Source organism: Pavona decussata, unplaced genomic scaffold (assembly GCF_977016875.1).
Source record: "Pavona decussata unplaced genomic scaffold, jaPavDecu1.1 SCAFFOLD_48, whole genome shotgun sequence".
Lineage (NCBI taxonomy): Eukaryota > Metazoa > Cnidaria > Anthozoa > Scleractinia > Agariciidae > Pavona > Pavona decussata.
The window spans coordinates 1,553,179-1,573,129 of NW_028145470.1; the positions used below are offsets into that span (position 1 = coordinate 1,553,179).

The 19,951-nt window shown below is 37.2% G+C and overlaps 2 protein-coding genes across 4 annotated transcripts in view; one reads left to right on the top strand and one right to left on the bottom strand.

Moving 5' to 3' along the window:
* Positions 1–19,951, top strand: part of LOC146481684 (EF-hand domain-containing family member B-like) — a 24,126-nt gene continuing 4,175 nt past the window's right edge. Inside the window, exons 1-6 of one of the 3 annotated variants that reach the window (XM_085107756.1) lie at positions 1–338; positions 16,435–16,497; positions 16,656–16,799; positions 17,385–17,484; positions 18,470–18,550; positions 19,309–19,419. In XM_085107756.1, coding sequence (XP_084963882.1) covers positions 228–338; positions 16,435–16,497; positions 16,656–16,799; positions 17,385–17,484; positions 18,470–18,550; positions 19,309–19,419 — 610 coding nt within the window. In that variant the 5' untranslated portion in view covers positions 1–227. Of the gene's footprint in view, positions 339–566; positions 2,009–15,917; positions 16,210–16,434; positions 16,498–16,655; positions 16,800–17,384; positions 17,485–18,469; positions 18,551–19,308; positions 19,420–19,951 lie in introns of those variants that run through there. The other 2 variants (XM_085107754.1, XM_085107755.1) reach the window with 2 other exon arrangements.
* On the bottom strand, positions 11,274–15,479 carry LOC146481685 (uncharacterized). Its single transcript, XM_085107753.1, has 3 exons — positions 15,084–15,479; positions 13,048–13,852; positions 11,274–11,674 (listed from the first exon to the last, which is right to left on the bottom strand). The coding sequence occupies exons 1-2, from the start codon at positions 15,337–15,339 to the stop codon at positions 13,089–13,091; spliced, it is 1,020 nt and encodes a 339-aa protein (XP_084963879.1). The 5' UTR covers positions 15,340–15,479; the 3' UTR covers positions 11,274–11,674; positions 13,048–13,088.

The following is a 19,951-nucleotide window of genomic DNA, read 5'->3' on the forward strand; positions in this document are numbered from 1 at the left end:
GATTGGTTGCATTTGAAACCATCTGCCAATCATCATGCACATGGCGAACTCGGCACTTTCAAGCACCCTTGGGTCCCCTGCATTATTTTTCCGATTTGAGCGTCGGCGAGTGTATGACAGCAGTGGAGAAACAGTGTTGTGTTATTCTGGCATTCCTTCGTTTCACTCACCCGTGGCATTGATTCACCGACGCTCAACTTTCACTTCTCTCTCTACACGCAAACAACATGGATCTCCAATCTGCTCTTCCGTGCGCCACAATTTTCCACGAGCTCCAAACTGTTCACGAAACTGGCTTTTTCTACTCGCTTCCCTCGCTCGAAGACGACTGGGCTCAGGTATGTTTTTGTTCTTATGTTTTTTAGTGAATTTATGCTTAGTTATCCAACGTGCATGTGGCCTTTAAACAAGGGTTTGACGCTCAAGCGTAAGTGGAGTGACAGACGAACCGCGTTTATGCTTCGTAAATCAGCCATGTTTACCTCATTTCGTATTCCTTGTGTATTTCATTTTCGCGCTCGAAAGCTATACTGCACAATATCGTGCGTTTTATTTTCTCTTCACAGACGAGGCTCGAAATGGATCGTTATCTCTGTCCAGAACCCGCTTCTTTGGAAAGCAAAGACTCAAACTTAGGAAATCCTGCTCCGTGGAATGAATTTTTACTGCAACCATTTGACGAGTCAAATTTTCCATTTGGCGATGATTGGGATATCAAGCCGATAGATTTCAGTACAATTGCTACATTTCCCTCTGTTCCTACAGTCCTTCCTGAAACTCCAACGGAAACTAAACCATCTATGGAGCTCCCCGTAAAACCTCTAAAGATCAAATTACCTACCCCAGCAAGCTGCGATGAGATTAGCAAAATTCCTAAGCCAGTTTTACCGCTAACTCCACCGAGCTCGCCAGAATCTCCAGTGCTACTGTTCAGTAATTCTCAGCAGCGAGCGAGCAGACCAGCTTCGCGCTCTCCTCGCGTGAAAGGGGGAAATGGAATTGCGAGGGCAAATAGTCCAAAGGACAAAGACTCTGAGAGTAAAAGAAGGGTACATCGCTGCCAGTTTAGTGGATGTCGGAAAGTTTACACCAAAAGCTCTCATCTTAAAGCTCATCAACGCACTCATACAGGCGAAAAGCCGTATCGTTGCTCGTGGGACGGATGCAATTGGCGTTTCGCTCGCTCGGATGAACTTACTCGACATTACAGAAAACACACTGGTGCAAAACCGTTCAAATGTGTTCATTGTGATCGCTGTTTTTCACGCTCAGACCATCTAGCTCTACACATGAAAAGACACGCATAGCTAGGAAAAAAGTATACTAGGTAAATGAATATTGCAATTTGGAATTCATCGGGCTACCTTTCATTCAAACGAATTTGAATTGGCATCAATTATTCACAAGGACAACCCCAGGTGCCCGAAATGTACCGCAACACGGTACACGATATTTCGAGGAACATGTGATTTCTTTGCATTTTCATTTGCAAAGGGCTTCAAGTGAACGGACTGGCCGTAGATTTACGAGGAAGAAAGCAGATTTGGAACTTAGATTACTGAACGACTTTGGCTTACTTGGGCGCCAAAGAAAGTGGGATTATTAGCATAAAAGCTGGACGGAAATGAAAGCCGTGAAGAAAGAACTATGTCCGGTTGGAATATATTCAATTGAGGGATTTTATATTATTAAACTCCAAATGAAATTCAAAACACGATCTTCGTAAAAAGCGTCTTAAGCAGAAGAGAAAACATTTAAAAATGTACGCGCATTCAAAATATCAAAATAGCCTGAAGGGACATCCGATGTAAACATATTTTAGATTCGCTCGAGGTTTACTATGCAGGCTTAAATTCAAGTTAAAGACAACGAAAGAAAGGAAGACAAAAAGTTAATAAGAACTTAAACGGACAAAGTCTATGATGTATATGTATAATTTTGGCAACTCTGTATGTCCAAGACAGATGAAAATTAGTGTACAGAAATATTAAAATTGAAAAGGAACGTTCTTGATTTCGTCAAGTGTGTTTTCATACAGAGGGGACGTCGATTTCCACTTCATTGTTACAAGTCGAGCCAGATGTTTTTTCCGTCGAAAATCGTACTCGGCTATTGTTTACTGAAAGAAAATCGGTTTTTTTCTGACTGACGGGATAGATTAAGCAGTCTAAATCTTTGTGCATCTCTTGTTTTTTAATTGACATTTACTGTCACAATATTGGGCCCAGTAGCAATTCTTGGATCCAGAAAACGCAAGAAAGAACTAATCCTTCTATTTTTTAAACCAGACCATGTTGTCTTGCATTGAAAACGAATTTAATTTGCAGCCAGTACATTTTAATAATAGCAGAGCATTAATTGCTAGGCTTAAAGGGTTTCACACTTTTCCGACAGAAGAAAGTGTTTATCGAATTTGCATGTCTGTTTACTTTCCAGATAGAAAACGTGGAATCTGCCTTTCTGACTCGGTCAGAGCAGAACTGTTCTTGCGGTGTGGTCGAAACGGCTCGCTTAAGAAAGCGGTTCAGTTTATTTACCAAATTATTGAAACCACAACAGAGAATTTTTCTTTTTTAACGATTGATTTTTTACTCTTGTGGATCTGATGCATGAGTGAACGCATGAAATCAGGGGAATGAAATCGACGATGATATCAGTTTCGGAAATGTGATACGCCAATTTTTAGCGATGACAATTTCTTTTGGATTGCACGTTATTCGCGGTGTCCTTCCATTTCTTTCTTTGAACGAACACAAAGTAACTAATTGAAAATGAGTGCAGCTGGAACTAATCATTAAACTTTAAAGCAATGCCTTTTCATGAGGCTCGTCCTTCGTGATGTCAGGCATATTTTTATCGAACAATTTCTGGAAGGATTACAGGTTTTGTAATGTTTTTTTGTAGGCTTCGCGATTTAATAATATTTTTCAGATAACAATTCCTGGTGGAATATTTTACGATGTGAGTGAGTACATCGAGTAATTTTTACAGAATTGTTTGGGTTTGTAAGATGTCAAAAATATGTATGACTACTTGGAAAATGCTAATGAACAGCTCATTGGATTTATGCCGAGTTTTACAGAATTTGACATTGTCTCTGTGTTGTCAAAAACCTTTTCCCCTTTCTGTGCAATTAGCAGGGCAGTGTTATAGAAGAGGTAAATTACTGTTCTGTCGTTCAAAATTTTCTTAAAATTACTGTATATACAAAGGAAGTGCCTTCACTGGTAATGGGAACTTGGGTCCATTACGTTGATAAGAAATATTTGTTTATTTTTTTTTCTGCTGAAATAATTATTCTTGCTTTTAGTAACACAGCAACACAATTTCCTAATGAATTTTATAATTTTCCTTTCATTCATTTTTTAATCAATTTTAAAAGGAAAAATTAATCAGAATCAATATCTTATTTTATATGATAACTTTCCTTGGAAAGGTGCACAGTAAAATTTCGTTCAAAGGCTTATAAATGTCCATTTGGGGGGAGGTCAAAGGACTCTTCCCTTGAGATCTTTGCTAATTACTTTCACACTGACTTGAAAAAAAGAGAAATCTGGGTGAGTTTTGAATTTGGAATTCTGAAGGTAGCAAATGTGACAATTTGATTTTATAACTCAGCTGGAAGCAGTATCATAGTATGACCCCCTTAGTGAGTCAACAGTATAATTTCCTGCACAATCCTGACACTAAGTGTTGCAAATCTTGAGACCACATAGATAAACATTTCCCACGATCTTTAAAACGCTGATTTGCATGACTGATTCCTTTGTTGTATAAAATGATCCCGATAACATTTGACTTTAAAGGATTTGGCATATCTTGGTGTGCTTGTGCATCGGCCTTCATGCAGATCTGATGAGACAAACTGACTGTGTTATCTGTAGGACTTTCCCCTTTGCCCCTACTGGCAGCTGTGTTTAAATTTGGAAAAGATACCAAAAATTTCATTTTGTAAAAAAAAAAAATGAACAATAAACAACTCAAGTGTGACCAGGGCTTTCATTTGAATGGTCACACTTGAGGTGTTCACCTCAAATTCAAAAATTTAGAATTGTACCTTGCTTTGCTGAGAAATATACAGATTGATGCTAAAAAATTTCTGAGCCCATCACAAGGATCACCCAAGGTGTTTTAGGTTGATTGCAATTTAATGAACCCCTATCTAATGAACAGTGTTGGAACCTAATTAAGTTAAGTCTGAAGAATCCATGTGAAAAGTAGAATTCAGATTGTTGTGTCAAGGACTCACTTGTGCAAACATGGCTGATTATGACAAAGGCATACCCCAAGTTTACATAGCAAGGGTCTTTAATTCTAGGCAAACAAACAAATGAAAATGTATTGGGACATATCTCAAAGCAAACAATCTTTTTTAATAAGTTATGCATGTTGATTGAGGTAAGGCATCTTTACAGTCCATTGTGGAGGACATCCATGCAAAATGTATTTGATTAAGTTTTTAATCCTTTGATATCAAATATCTTTAGTTACCACTTAATCAAATTCACAGAGTGTTACTGGGCAAGGAAATATTATCTTTATCATGTTAAATGAGATTGCAATTCTTGCCTTCAGAATGATGTTTTAACACCAATATTCACCAAGTCTAGTTCTTTTACTTTACCTGCGGTTTACAAAACCAGTTGGTCCAAAGAAAAAGTATTTTTAATTTGTGAATGAACCCCAAATTGTGACCTGATCCAGAAGCCAGCCTCTGAACAGTGCCTGCACTGTTTAAAGCTACTTCCACTTGGTGCTGTTTTTTTTTCTTTGTTTGTTTTTTTTTTATGTATTTTTCTTTCAACTTTGGCAGCTGTCAAACAAATTGTGACTTGGATCGATTATTAATTTTCTGGCACCTTGAATCGTCTTGATTGGCTACCATTACACTGTTTACTTCCTCTTTTATCTGTATGTTAATTCAAGTTTAATTAGAACCTGCATACTAATTCCAGTGTGACAAACGTTTAATTTCCTGCTTATCCACAATTCTGTCTCGGTCTCACTGTTGTTGTCTGGAAGCATTTGTGATTGACTTTCTTGTGTCAAACTTGACAATATTTTATCCTAAATTGACTAAGTGAAATTGTTTAATTACAAACGGGTTGTGATAACAAGTTTAATCCTTTTTAATTAAATTACCTTTTATCTGAGCCATATCTACCACACAAAAATTATCTATACCATCATACACTCAAATAAATTAAAAATAAGCCCTGCTACAAGCTACTGAGTAGTACTTTCCTGTAGTTATGCTGTTTATTATGCTGTACAAGGTGGTTCTACCTTTTGAGTCTGTGGATGAAATCCTAAAGTGTGACCATTCAAATGAAAGCTATTGAGCAGTACTTTCCTGTGTAATGCTGTTTGTTATGCTGTACAAGTTGGTTCTATCTCTTGAGTCTGTAAATGAAATCCTAAAGTGTGACCATTCAAATGAAAGCTACTGAGCAGTACTTTCCTGTGGTGCTGTTTATTATGCTGTACAAGGTGGTTCTAAGTTTTGAGTCTGTGGCTAAAATCCTAAAGTGTGACCATTCAAATGCAAGCTACTCAGCAGTTCGTACCTGTGGTGCTCTTCATTATGCTGTGAATATGTTTAAATGTACATGTGTTGACAGAATTTTTGTTGATTTGCTTGATGAAATCTTATTGTTGTTCTCTTCTGAAAGTGGAAAAAAATCCTTCGCAATTTTTCTTCTCCTGGTTTGAGAGGTATAAAAGTGTCAAATTTCACTTCTGGTTGGTCACACCAAGAGAAATGGGACACTAGGGGATAGGATGACTGACATCAATGCAGGGATGCGTTTCTCGCGAATTCTCTATTCCTCAGTTGTTTATCGTGTGTTTTTCAAAAATATGAATGGGATAATTTGTTGAAAACTCAGAATGAAACACCTGAGAAATAGAGAAATCGCAAGACTTAGCTTTCCTGTATTGACGTCACTGCCCTACTATCTCCAGTCTGCCATCTTGTGTGGTATTGTACCCAAGTGAAAATGAAATTTGAGGCTTACATATAAGCCTGAGCCTCAGATACAGAGAAGACTGCAAGCTTTCCCTCTTTTTCTTGAAAATCCATGTGGAAGAACAAAAAGCCTAAGCAAGAATGATAAGCAGTGAAGCTGCGAGTAGCATGGGCGTGACTCGCTCAGTTTTTTTGCGTTCTTCTCTGTGGATTGACCAGCAATAGAGAGACTGTCCGCAGTCTAAATACAGAGAAGAAAACTTGATAAGGAACAATGCCTAAAACGGACAGCATTTTAAAACTGGAGGCCTAAACTGACAGCAAAACTGTATTTTAGACACCAAAATGAAGACAAGGGCCTAGCAACAACTTCTTCAAATTCTAGATATTGGGTCACCTGTGGTACCTGTATAAAAATATTTTGTTGTGCATATTTTCGACTATCTAAGGTTTTCTCGGTTCATATTTAGGAGCACACAAAACTATTTTATTCCTAAGTTTAATTGAACTTATGGACACAATTAAATTAAAAAACTTATTATCTAATGCTACAGTTTATTTTTTTATCTACTTATTCATTTGGTTAAATTATTTATTTTGGGTTCACCCACCTAGGATAACAGTCAATCCTATTGTAATTAATTAATTTATTTATTTGTAATAAAGTTGTTGTTTACCTATTTGTACTATTGGCTTCCAGCTGTTGAGTAAGTTATTAAATTTCTTAGCTTCCATGATTGTGGTTAATTCGAAAATGAGCAAACATTTCTGACTTATTCTTTGTTGGGAAAATATTGCACGCACTCTAATTAACATTACGTGATGTGTGGGAGTAATAAGTGAAAGCTTTTCACAATTTCATAGACAGACTAGAAACTAAGAACTACTTTGTCATCCTGATGAAAGATGGAATGGAAAGTTCTGCTCAATCTGCAGAGCTAATGCACACAATTTGGGATTTTATCCACAGACACAAAACTTAGAACCACTTCACATAGCATGATGAATAGGATGGAAAGTACTGCTAAGCTTCTGATTGAATAGCTGCACTTTGGGAATTGGTGAACAGAATCAAAAGTTTAAACTACTTTGTACAGCAATTAATAAACAACTCCACAGGAAAGTGATGCTTTTTTAATATTTCAATGCAGTCTCTCAGTTTGACATTTCATCCTTGTACTGAAAATGATCTCTTTGTGTCAAAGGGCAAAGAGTGTGTAAAATGTTTGTTTTCTTTCTTTTAACATTTCAGTTAACTGATGCTTTGAAATCCTCTTAATGAAATATTCGAGCAAGTGTCAAATTGCAATGCTTGTTTCTTATTGAAGATCAGTCATGTTTTTGCACGGATAAGCTGTCTACAAAGCTAATTAATAAACTATCATATTCCAAACAAACAAATAGCTTGAATGTTTGCAAACAATATTTCAGATAGTCTGTGGAAAAATCCTAAAGTGTGCATGATCATTCAAATGAAAGCTAGTCTTTGAGCAGAACTTTCCTGTGGTGTCCTTTACTATGCTGTACAAAGCAGAACCAACTTTTTGACTCTGGAACTCTAAAGTGCAGCCACAATTGTCACTATAAACACTGTTGACAACTGTGAAAAATCCTTAAATGGGCGAAATCTAATCTTATCTGTAAAAATTAGAGATAAATGCCATCAGAGTTTAGCTTTCATGCATGTTGATCATAGTGTCAATAACAAGACCAAAATCTGGTGATATTTTACAGAAGTAATTGTTGGTTGATTATGCGTGTGCAAACCCCTGTTATATTGTACTTTATTGAATAAGATAAACAAATTTCCTGTCTGTATCATATTAGATCCTACCATTTCTATAATATTTATACACCAGTTGGGGGCACTTCATTGTATGTGTTTCATTTAAGTTCCTTCCGCTCATTTTATTTTAGTCTTGAGTAGCAATGACATTTACACAGAAGACCTCAAGCTACTAACCAAAAGTTTTAAATAAACCCTGTTTATTAAAAGAAATTATCTGTGGGAAAATATTTATGCAACTTCAGATTTGTTTAGGAAAACACAACTTTATCAGTTGTCTAAAGCTACAAACACAAACGTATAAAAAAAATGTCACTGATAATCTGGAAAAGTCTTTCGGCAATTAGCAAAGCGTGGGATGCAATAACATTCTTCCCCAAATGATGATGACATGCTCTGAGGATTGAGAACAAAGTGTTGTTTTTTCCTGAATGTTTTAATTTTGTTCAAATTAAAATGATAAGGACTTTGCTCTCATGCAAAACAAAATTAATGCAGCTTAAATTCAGGACTTGTAGATAATTTTAAGGGCATTAATTCTGGAAAAGGTAGCATTGATATATATTGAAAAATGGTTGAATAACACCTAGATCATCATGAGATTTTATGATTTAGTTCTAATTTGTACAAAAAACAATAATTAAAATGCTTGCATGTTTTTTTTAATAGCCCCGCTTTTTTTGCTGGATTGATGCTTGAAAGCAAATGAACCTGAACCAGGTTCACAGCTGCATGCAGTTACAAAAATACACACTTTAGGATATCTTTACTATCTTAATTTTATTTTGTTTGAACTGTAAATTTAACCCTTGGATATCTAATTCCCTTTTAAAAAGAGCCTCCTTCACCATTTAATATTTAGATAAAACTGCAGACAGTTTTCCGTGAGCTTAAAGCTAATGACAATTAACTGATTTACATACAAATTACTGTACTGACATCTCAATAGGCATCTTTCACCAAGATCTTACTATTGCAATAACCAAACAAGAAATTTATTTGCCATTATCACATGGACCAGACATGTTTTAATGAACTATGTCCACCGCATGGTTCCCAAAGGATTTTTTGTGGATGAGAATAATTAGCCACTTTAAGTGCACAAACAACTTGATCGCTGTGCAAAAAGTCACGTAGCAGCAATTAAAAATAATCCTTCTAAACAAAGCACTAAACACCCTTTGTTCTGCAGGTAGTGAAGCATATCTTGTTTTTCTGCCAAGTGATAATGACTTAGCTTGTAAATAAATTTATTTTGTTTCACATGCTCTTCTCTGAAAAGGGCAGCTTTCAGTGCACCAAGAATCTATCGTTAATAGTCCATTTAAAGATTAACCTTTTCACTTTCAGAAGTTTGTAAATGACAGTTCACAGCTAAAGAGAGAGCCCAAAATTAATGTCAGCATGTGAAATGATTTCTTCCAGAAATTTCCAACTGATATCCATACCCCCACCCCATGAAGGAAGGGATTTTTTCTACAACCTCCCTTTCCCCCTGGTCATTCCAATTTTTTATACGGTCATTAATTTTTTTTTTTTTTTTGCTTTTTTTTGTCCCACCCCCCCCCCCCCCCCATCCTGCCCTCCCATTTGAAATCCCTCCTGTTGGATGGCCAATGGATATTTTCTGGAACTGAACAATATTCAAAAGAGAATGCTAGCCAACAAACTGAAGTTTACAGTTCATGCATTTTTATTTGAATGGCCATGCTGAAGTAATGTCATGGTCCACAGAGCCAAAACAATGTTATGGTCCTTTCATAACTCAAGTTTTTTTAGTAAGCTTGCAAAATTGAAAGGGTCACAAAATTATTTTCCTCCTTATACTTGTACCGATGATATGCATGGTAATGGGTGTATTAAATTTAAGTGCAGTTCAATTGCTTAATTCTTGCGATGATTTATTCATGTGAAACAATGATAATAACTATTCAAACCATTTGAATGCAGACATTTATCATAAAGATATCTCTGCATATAATTATGTGTTTGAGCTTACAAGTTAACTTATCACTTATTTTTCTTGCCAAATTTTTTGTTTAAAAAAAAAAAAAAGGAACTTAATGTCCATCTTATAGCTTATCTTTGCATAAAGATTATAGATGCAAGATGAACAGGACACGTACCATCCTTTTGCTAAATGAAACTTAATTTTATATTTGATAATCCATTGACTTCTACTAATCTTAAGAGACAAAAAGACCTCAAAGTCAGAAAATGCTTTCACACATTATTTTGTTCAGAGAGGTTCTACACTATTCAATGATAATCTATCCATACAAAACAGTGAATACCAGTATTATGCCTATGCAAATAAGTGTCTGTAATACAAGTTAGCCTGAAGCTTCACTTTTTCATTATGTGTTATTCCACCCCCTATGCAAAAGGCAATGTATTTTTAGTAGGGGGGGGTGGGGGGGGGAGGTTGGGGTCAAACCTGATACAAAATTTTTTGGGGGGTTGGGGGTCAAACCTGATGCAAAAATTTGTTTTTTTTTGGGGGGGGGGGGAGTTGGGAGTCAAACCTGATGCAAAATTTCAGGGGGGGGGGGGGTTGGGGGTAAAACCAGATGCACAATTTCATTCTCAATAAAACAACAATGGCCAGGTTAATGCTACTCTGTTTATAAGCAATCTGTGTTGTAATTTCACGTGCAGACTATTCAATTGATACAGCTTATTTTACAAAATTCTTCCACCAAAATAATTCACACTTTCATTGATCACTATTACTTTTCTGAAAAAGTTCTTCCGTTCCATACTTTTGAGTTGTTTGCAGAAATTCAAAGTTCATCGTCATGAAGCATTGAAATCTTTGCATGCTAGGCATATGTGCATCATAGTTTTTAATTATATAATATTTAAATCAATTCCACCTTTTATTATTATAACACCAAAAAGTTATCCTTGTGAGCAGGTCTAAAAATTTCTCTTCTTCTTTTACAAAAATACTAAAATCCCACTTCACAAAAAAATATCTTCCAATCACATTGCAATGAGAAAAACTAAAGACAGGGACACAAAAAAGGAGAAGGCATATAACCCAGGGGTTTCATTAAGTGCCGGGCACTGGGGAAATTTTCAGCCTGTGAACACAACTTGGCTTGTTTGTTTTTGGTTTCTTTTTCACATCTCAGGCAACTAACTTTTTTCATAAAATAACATACCCATACGATCTTGCCTGGGTGCACCTATCTCTCGCCTGGTAGCCTGTTCAAAATCACAATGAAACTTCTGATGTAAGCTCTAAAATTTTCTCTTTTCCTTTGTGTTACACAGTAAATTATTTTAAGTCAAAGCCTTTTACAGATTTTCAACAACTTGCACCCTGGCAATGCTCACTGGTTTATACATTATTTATTTATTTATTAATTAATTTATTTTATTATTTATTTAAATATGCAATATTTAATCAGGTGAATCTAATAAGCTAAAGAAAGCTTGATAAAGTTAACATAAAATGATAGAAAATAATGAAAATTGCATTGTAATCAAATAAAACACAAACATGCAAATAACTATTTTTACAATCTCAGGTATTTTTTTATTTTTTGCATATTCTTGCATGTTTCCAACATTTTCCCCTTAACAATGTTGAAAACAATTCTGTGGTAACCAGTTACCTTTTATTTCAACATTGCTTAGGGGCAGGGTGTGGACTAAAAAAAGCAACGATTGGCTAATATAATTTTGTAACTCACACCAAAACTAAAAGCAGTACATCTCACGCTTTGAACACTCATCACTCTCTCGTTAGTAAATTAACCTTTGGAGACACATGAAATTTTGATTTCCTGAACTGTTTTGCATCTCCTCTGAAAGTCTGAGTTCTAATAAGGATACAACTGTTACAGATCTCTTTATGTCACCGGCCATAAAATGTGACAACAGTATTACTCCTTATTGGCTGTTACCCATGCCTGCGAAAAAAGAAAACACCAATGATCCCAGTCAGGGCATTTGATAGCTTTTGCTGTTGCTTTATTTGGTATTCTTACCCCCTCCCTCCCTTCCCTTTCTTCCCTGGGCTAACTAATATTAATAATTTTTAAAAACATGATCATTGGATAATACAATTCCAGGGTTTTGATTGGCTTAGCAGTCATGGTATATCAGCCATTATACCACGCCTGAGAAATAGCAATCATTTAATTGTTTTGTGGTTGTTTATGCAAAGCCAAATCAGTAAGATCTACAGTTAGCAACATTTCTGAAACTCATCTTGGCAAACTGAACCAGCCCAGCTCATGTAATTGGCTCCTCAACATCATTATGCTCCTCACTGGTTCCCATACATTTCTTGTGGTTACAAAAGTTAGAAGAATGTGTTTAAGTAGCAAGACATTTCAGCCCTCGGATTTTTTTTCCGAGTGTGCCTGTGTCATTTACTGATTAATACATCATTCTCATTTATTCACCAGGCTTAACATATTCCATCACATTATTTTCATCGCACATGCGCCACACATTGACATTCCAATCCTAGCAGTACAAACATCCTGTATATTGTATACAGGATGTTTGTTTGTAATCAGAAGGTCTTAGGTTCAACTCCTGATAGGAGCACTCAGATTTTTTCTGAGTATGCCTGTGCCATTTACCAATTAATACATCATTCTCAAGACATTTTATTTTATATACATTGTATTATTTTCCTCTTTCTCATGAACTTTGCTTGTTCATCATTTATTTAACATTGTATTTCTTTCAAATATGCCACTCATTGACATTCCAATCCTAGAAGTATGTAGGATGTTTGTCCCATGAACCTAGTTAATGGCCTTAGCTCCCACGAGTCTCCTGTAGCTCACTGGTAGAGCATCCGAAGTATTAATCAAAAGGTCTTGGGTTTGACTGCTTTTGGGAGAATTAAGGTTTTCTTTTCCTGAGTATGCCTGCATCACTGACTGAAAAAATACTTCCATAATTTGTTCACCAGGGCCCGGTTGGTCAAAAGCCGATTAATGCTAATCCATGATTAAAAGTTAACCAAGGTTTTCATCTCACTCATTAAAAATGTTGTTAAAGGCCGATTTTAAGCTAGTGGTAAAGAAAAGTCAAATTCAAAAACTAAGGGGCAGAAATCTTCTAGATGAATCCTTATGGATTAGTAAATATACTCGAATCAAAGTTCACATTAACTGAGGATTAGTTTAATTGGGCTTTGAACAACTGGGCCCAGGCTTAAAATATAACGTCACATTTTATGCAGAAATAGTATGAGAAGAAACTTGATACTGGTCACCACTGTTGTTTATATAAGGTTTATATTAAACTCCTACATGTTTCCTACCTTATTGCAAGGGACTTTTAACAGTTCTCCAGTGACACAAGCTATCTGTACTCATCACCACAGTCACCAGTTGATTCAAACAAATCTTCCCCTTTACTGAGAATTTGCTCTATTTTTTGAATATCGCTCGAGCTCAGCTCCAAGTCCAGGGTTTTCAAATTGTCTCCAATATGCTGGGCACCGGGTACTCCAAACCTACAACCAATAATGATACCTGCAACTTCTGGTTTGTCTAGAATGTAGCGGCAAGCAACATTAGCTATGGTGCTGTTGTGGGCCTGGGCAATCTCCGACATTTTAGACAAGAGTTCTTGGAATAACTCCCAGCTACCCCATGCATCAATCATTTGCTTATACTTTGCAAGTGAAGCTGTTTTTAATTCAGATCTTCCAATTGGCTCTTTGGCATTCAGATACCTGTCAGAAATAAGACCGCCACCCAACACACCATACGCAAGGAGTTTAATTCCATGTTCTTGACATAACTTGATCATCTTTGCTTCTGGACGGCGATCAATAACAGAATACTGCACTTGATTTGTAGAAATTGGAATTCCCTGTCTGATTATTTCCTGAAGATGTCTAGCGTTAAAGTTTGTGACGGAGAGCTCTCCAATTAACCCTTCCATCCTCAGCTCGTTAAGATAGCAAAGAGCATCAATATATCTCTTGTCGGAGTAATCCCACCAGTGGAATTGCAGCATGTCAAGCCTGTCAACGCACATCCTTTTCATCGCAAGACGGATGCATCCTTTGGTAATTTCTCTAGTCACAGGTCCTGGTTGAGGAACCCATTTGGTTAATGCTGTTGATACATAATTGATATACAATGTTAAAACTTGATCCACTCAGTATTCATTTAACCCTTTAACCCCTAATATCAGAGAACAAATTTTCCAAGGCAGGTGAAGAGGGCTTCTTTCCTTTCCAGCAAACCAAATAATAAGTAAGTTGCAGGTAGCAATCACTTCTTTGCGTGAAAACAACATAATTCAAAACAGTCTGGCGCATGGGCACAGACTGTTGTCTTGTTGAGTAATATAAGGGTTAGCATGAGTTATCAATCAACAACTTTAATATTTGAGCGTGTCAAAGTGAAGCTTGCCAAATCGCGGTAAAGCAGTGCCTTTCCAGCGCTGCTTCCTGATTGGTTTGATTAGAGCTTCTGTAAGGTCTGTACGGCCGGCACGGTCGGTATAATCGGTACGTCGGTACAGCCTATATGGTATGTACGGTCGGTACATTCGGTACAATCGGTACGTCGGTACAGCCTGTATGGTCTGTACGGCCCGCACGGTAGGTATAATTGGTACCTTAGTACAGTCAAGGCAGTATGTATGGTAAGTACAGTCTCTACGGCCGGCGTGGTCGGTACGTCAGTACAATCAGGGTACTGTTCCTTTAACGCTACAATTAACACTCCAGTAAAGACTGTACGGTATATAGTACAACGCTCCAGTCGCGACCGTCGCTGAATTTATACCCATTAACTAACACATGCTATAGCGGTGCATTTTGGTAATCCTTTGCTATTTACATGTGTTTATGTAAGAATGTGTTCACTGTGGAACGTATTATAGTGGGAATATTAGACAGGGAAAGGAGAGTTTTAACTGTAGAGAACAGACTTCGGCAACATAATGGACTCTTTGAATGGTATATTCACATCTTCCGGCGCTTGAAGCATATGACCTGAAAAACAAGATGCGTATTCAGGCCAAAACATAATTTTATTACGTAATGGCTATTGTTCTCCGCCAGTAGTCAATGAGCGCGAGCCTCTGGATAGCTACAGACCTACTCCCAAATCGAGGACTCTCACAAGGTTTGTTAATCGGGGACACCCGACAGGCAAAACCTTCACAGATTACCGTGGTTCATGAAAACAAAAGATTCATAAGCCCTTACAATCACACACCATACTGCCAGCAACAACAGGCAACAGGCAACCTTTTTGTTTTCCTTTCTAAGAAGGAGGTCAAATGCATAAATTCATTACCAAGTTTATACTAAGGTCGATTTCAATTATAGCTTACCTTGCACTTTTCCTCCAATATCCTCGCCTCGTTCAGTCTTCAACTGATCAAAAAACTCGCCAAAGATATCCTCTGCGGGACCGTAAATATCCGCCATGTCAAAACTAGTCAACCCAGCATCAAAATACTCCAGCATCTCACTTGAAGCCTTGTTTGCGTTAATCGGTCCGTGCGCGCCAGAAACTTGCCACATTCCGTTTAAAACCCGCCGGATTTCCAGGCCATTTTTAAGGCGACACCAAGGAACTCTTGCCATTACTTTTTATAAAGTTCTGATGCGCCAGCAAAGAGAGAAACACACACAAAAAATCAAAATGGCGTCGACCAAATTAGAGCCAGTCCCCCGACAATTTGAATCACGCTATCCTGTCACACACTGTGTTTATAGTCACGCAAGACTTTGTGTATGTTTTGGAAATTAAATTATCGAAAACCTTAAAAAATGGCTACTGTTTTTTTATATAGTTCACTGAAAATTACTGATCATTTCCCAAGGAAATCCTAACGTTTTTTAAGCTACAAACAAACCTTACAGTATATAAAAACTGTTCAATTGAGGCCTTACACTGCTGTTTAAAAAGGCCTCAATTGAACAGTTTTTATATATTTTTAACCATGCTGCTGAAGGACAACATGAACAAACCTTACAGTGTCGTTTTTGAATTTTTTGGGCTCTTGCCTCCTTTTAGAGTTTTAATTTATTTGATTTGTTTGTTTCGATTTTTTTGCTTGTTATTGTTTGTTTATTTTCCATTTGTTGTTGTTGTTGTTGTTTATGTGTGACACATTTTTTCTTGCCTGGACCGGAAATGATCATTACCGGAAGCGTGACTTCCTGTGAACACGTTGTTCCGTTGCTAGGAGACAGAAACAGACATTGGACGCCAAGAAATAAAAACTACAAAGTTTATTTACTGCAGTTCACCTTGAGCAAGGTTATCCGAAAGCACTCCTTGGAAACGGTATCCTCAGAATTCTGGAGAAAAGTCAGAACTTTTGGAACGCTACTTACACGGTGTAAAAAATTCTTTAACTGCTGTAGGAACCTTTGTAAGACAAGACGAAGGAACGAAACATGTTGAGCAACGTCGGAAGATTTATAGACAGAAATCCAGAAATTATTCCGGTAGGTGATAAGCATTTATGTTTTAAGAGAAGTTAAGAGTTTATAGTCTAAATAACTTATCTTCAATACTGAAACTGAAGAAGCTACGAAAAGAAATGAAGAAAAACTTGATTTAGCAGGAAATCTCGATGGACGTGAATTCTTCGCATACATGTACGTTTCCGGGTTAAAATCCATAGTACTGGCTTATTTTAAATGTACTAATGCTGTTCCATTCCTTTACAGGCAGGAAAGCTTTTCAATGTGAATGGAGAGACCTCCGGAGATTGCTTACAAATAACACAAAAGGTAAGAGAAAATAAATTTGCTTTCTGTCTGCAACACCACCATCATGCAGTTGCCATCAAATTAAACGCGACTTTGCGGTGGAACTGTTCTTGTTTTACAGTATTATTTTCAGTATTACCCATTGCTTTTCAGTCCCTAATTTTGCAATTCTCTTTTAGCCTACGAGACCAGAAACAGTGAGAAAGTTTAGAGGAACAACACAGCCGGGAGCGGGGAAAGAACGAGTGTTTTATGGCAGAGCAAATGATCCCGACATCGCTTCGCAAATTTCTCACGGAGTTAGCACCAAAACCTCGCTTGTTGTACGTATTTTATTCGTCAATTCATTCAATCATTGTAGGTCTTTTTTAAGACGCTAGTGTTAATGGTAGTGAAATCTTTACCGGAAAGATAAATCGTATGGATTAATGCTTGTGTTTTATTCGCGAGTTGTAATCTTTGTATGCAAATGAACATCTGCAGCTCTCCTTTATAAAATAATATAAACCAACCAATAAAAAAACTTATAGCTGTTTCCAATTTTCTTTTTACCTTGTATTAAGCTTTATGTTATTAAGTGGAAAATTATCTCGAATTAAAAATCTTTTAGAAGGGCTTTTAAACTTGACACTCACAAGTTATAAGAGTCTATACAAATTAAATCTAAAAAAAGGTAATGTTGTAAGATTTGATTTCCAAATAATATTACGATTCAAACGAAATTTATTGAGCAGTATTTTTCTACGGGGATGTATATTTTTTAACCTGCGTTGAAATTTTCATTTAAAAAAAGTCTTTAGTCAATTTTGATACTGGGAACACTGTCCAATGAGTCTGGCACGTACCAGTGAACATTTTTTTAAATTTTTTCAATCTAAGTAATTCTTGAGTTTTGATCTTTTTAACAGGCAGGGGATCTTGTTAACCCAACAAGGAAAAGTCTGTTCTCCCAAAGGATGCTGGACAAAAAAGAAAGTCTTTACGCAAGCAGGAAGAATGCACCCTTAGGTAACTGTAACAAGCCTGCACTTTGTAATAATTATGTAGAAGTTATGGACAATTTATGTGGTCAAAAAGCTCTGCCAAGGCAATTATAGAGACTAACATTTGAGCGGCTGAAGACCATATACCGTTCACAGCACATACCCATATAGCTCATATCCATGTTCTAGGCCCCCAGCAGCATACCAGGATCTGAGTACACTGACGGTCACTGGCCAAATTGCACTTGGTCACTGTTCGATTGTACTGGTTATAGCCAATTAGACTGAAAGGCATTTCAAAAGTGACTTCCAGTATTTTGTTTCCTTTGTTGGGGGTCTAGCTAGAGCAAGGATTTGGGGGCTTATTCGCAGACTCTTCCATCTGCAGCACTGAGGCTAGCTACATTCTTGTGCAATCCTGCAATGTACTCCCAGCGTACTTCGCTAGCTTATGAGGCGATCACAATGCTGGACACTCGGTGTTTGTCCATTACGACTCTGTGTTACCATATTAAAGTACTTGAAACATTTCAATTCCAACCTCTAATTAATTCCAACAACCTAGCCCAATTCAATCACAAATCCCAATTCAAGCCTCAGTGTAAACACTCAGCGAGAGCCTTGTTGTTGTAACATGCCACCTTTAACATCCTTGTCATTATTATTGTCATAAGCAAAGGTTTGCAGTTATGCATATAGCAAGTAAAAATCAAGTATAGAATTCAGTGAACAACATTTTGGAGTCATCATGACAGTCCATTTTCAAATTCAAAATGATTAGAATAAACTGTCAGAAATAGTTCCCTGACGATTACATAATAAATAATTTTGCAATGTCACGCAAATAGTTTGGCTCAAATTGAGTCCGATTGGACGTTAACAGATGGTGTCAATTCTATAATTAGCATCGTTTCATGAACTAAACACTGTAATGTCCCAAAAGACCTTGACAAACAGTTTTTTTTGTCATTTCATCCCCAGACATTAAACTTTGTTTGTTGTGTTACTAGGCTGCTCTCATGATCAGAGGCCAGGCCTGCCGAATGGTGTGGGTCCTACTGATGTCAAGTATGGTGTTGAAACTATCAAAGGTAAGCTGATCTTACATGCAACCAACCCTAATAGATTCAAATGGCAATAGTGTGCCACCCATGTTTGCATACCATGACAAAAGAAGCTAATGAGAAAAAATTTTGTTGACGTTCAATTAACATGGCAACAATGATGTCATGTGCATACTGACTATTATAGCTTACATGTAATAAAGGCGTAGACTGAAACTGTCTTTGCAACATTGCACACACAGGAGCCCGGAAAGGGGGGACGCGATGTACCCTAAAAGGTACCACCCCTTGATGGAAGTCGTTGTAGATTTTAGCACCCTAAGGAACTCCAAACCACAAAATTTAACCCATAAAAGGTACAGTAATCACCCCTAGCTGTCACTTTTATGTGGGACTGCCCCCCCGCCTCCACCCAGGCACAGGAGTTGTATCGACATGTAGTTCCATCCCTGATCCTTAGTCCATAATTCTACTTCAAAAATTGTCGCATGTAATATTTTGCACCTTTGGTCCCACGTCATATCTGGAGGACACATACACACAAATTTAGCCATTACAATGGTCACACCATCAGTGTACTAGGCAGTATTCCTGTTCCCCCTCAAAGGGTGGGTGGAGCATGGGGGTTGTATTCCTTGAGAGAATTCTTAGTGGGGTGTCCTACCAAGAGACCAATTTCCCTTTGGGGCTATAAAGACATATAGCTGTTATGGAGGGCTATCTCCCCCACACCCCGCCTGTGACTCCTCATCAGCAGTTAACTACATGATTGCGAATCTTCACAGATGGAAGTGCTGGTGAGTTGGTGAATCCTGCTAAGGCTGCAGCTCAAGTGAACACTGAGTCTATGGAGGGCAAAGACCTTTACAAAGTCAGTCACCATGACTTTGAAGTTGGTGAGATGGCATTTTCTAAATTATAAATATTTAACTTCGAAGGAGTGCTCATAATTTGGAGAAATAAAAAAATCTGGTGAAAGCTTTGCAACTCCACCTTCAAGGAAGCTTCACTTAAGTAAAGAGAACCTGCTAAACATACAACTACATAGCCTATCTTCTCAGATAATAATTTTAATTATTTTCTCTGCATCTGGCTTCTGCACTCAACTCAATAACTGCATACACGGAATATCTTCATCAGATCATGGAACTCCTAGAAATTCATGGAAACATTTCGCTATTGTAGATCCTGGTCTGAAAATCCTGGAAAATTTAGGATTATTTAACCATACAGAGAAAGTTGTGACAAATTAATTAAACTTTAACATTTTTTCTACATTAACGTTGGGTAGATTTAATCTTCATGCACTTATCGAAGGGGAATTCGACCCTGTTTTCCCTGATTGCATGGCAGCTAACATTTCAGGGTTTCAAACCTTATGGATTTCCCTTCATATTCACTGATGAAAAGTCACAGAAATGTTGCAGA

What these genes read in the sequence shown, in the direction of transcription:
- LOC146481685 (XM_085107753.1), bottom strand. Translation starts at nt 15,339, where the DNA reads ATGGCAAGAGTTCCTTGGTGTCGCCTTAAAAATGGCCTGGAAATCCGG. An exon ending in TATTGGAGGAAAAGTGCAAG is followed by an intron (nt 13,853 to 15,083) that starts GTAAGCTATAAT and finishes ATGTATCAACAG; the next exon opens with CATTAACCAAATGGGTTCCT.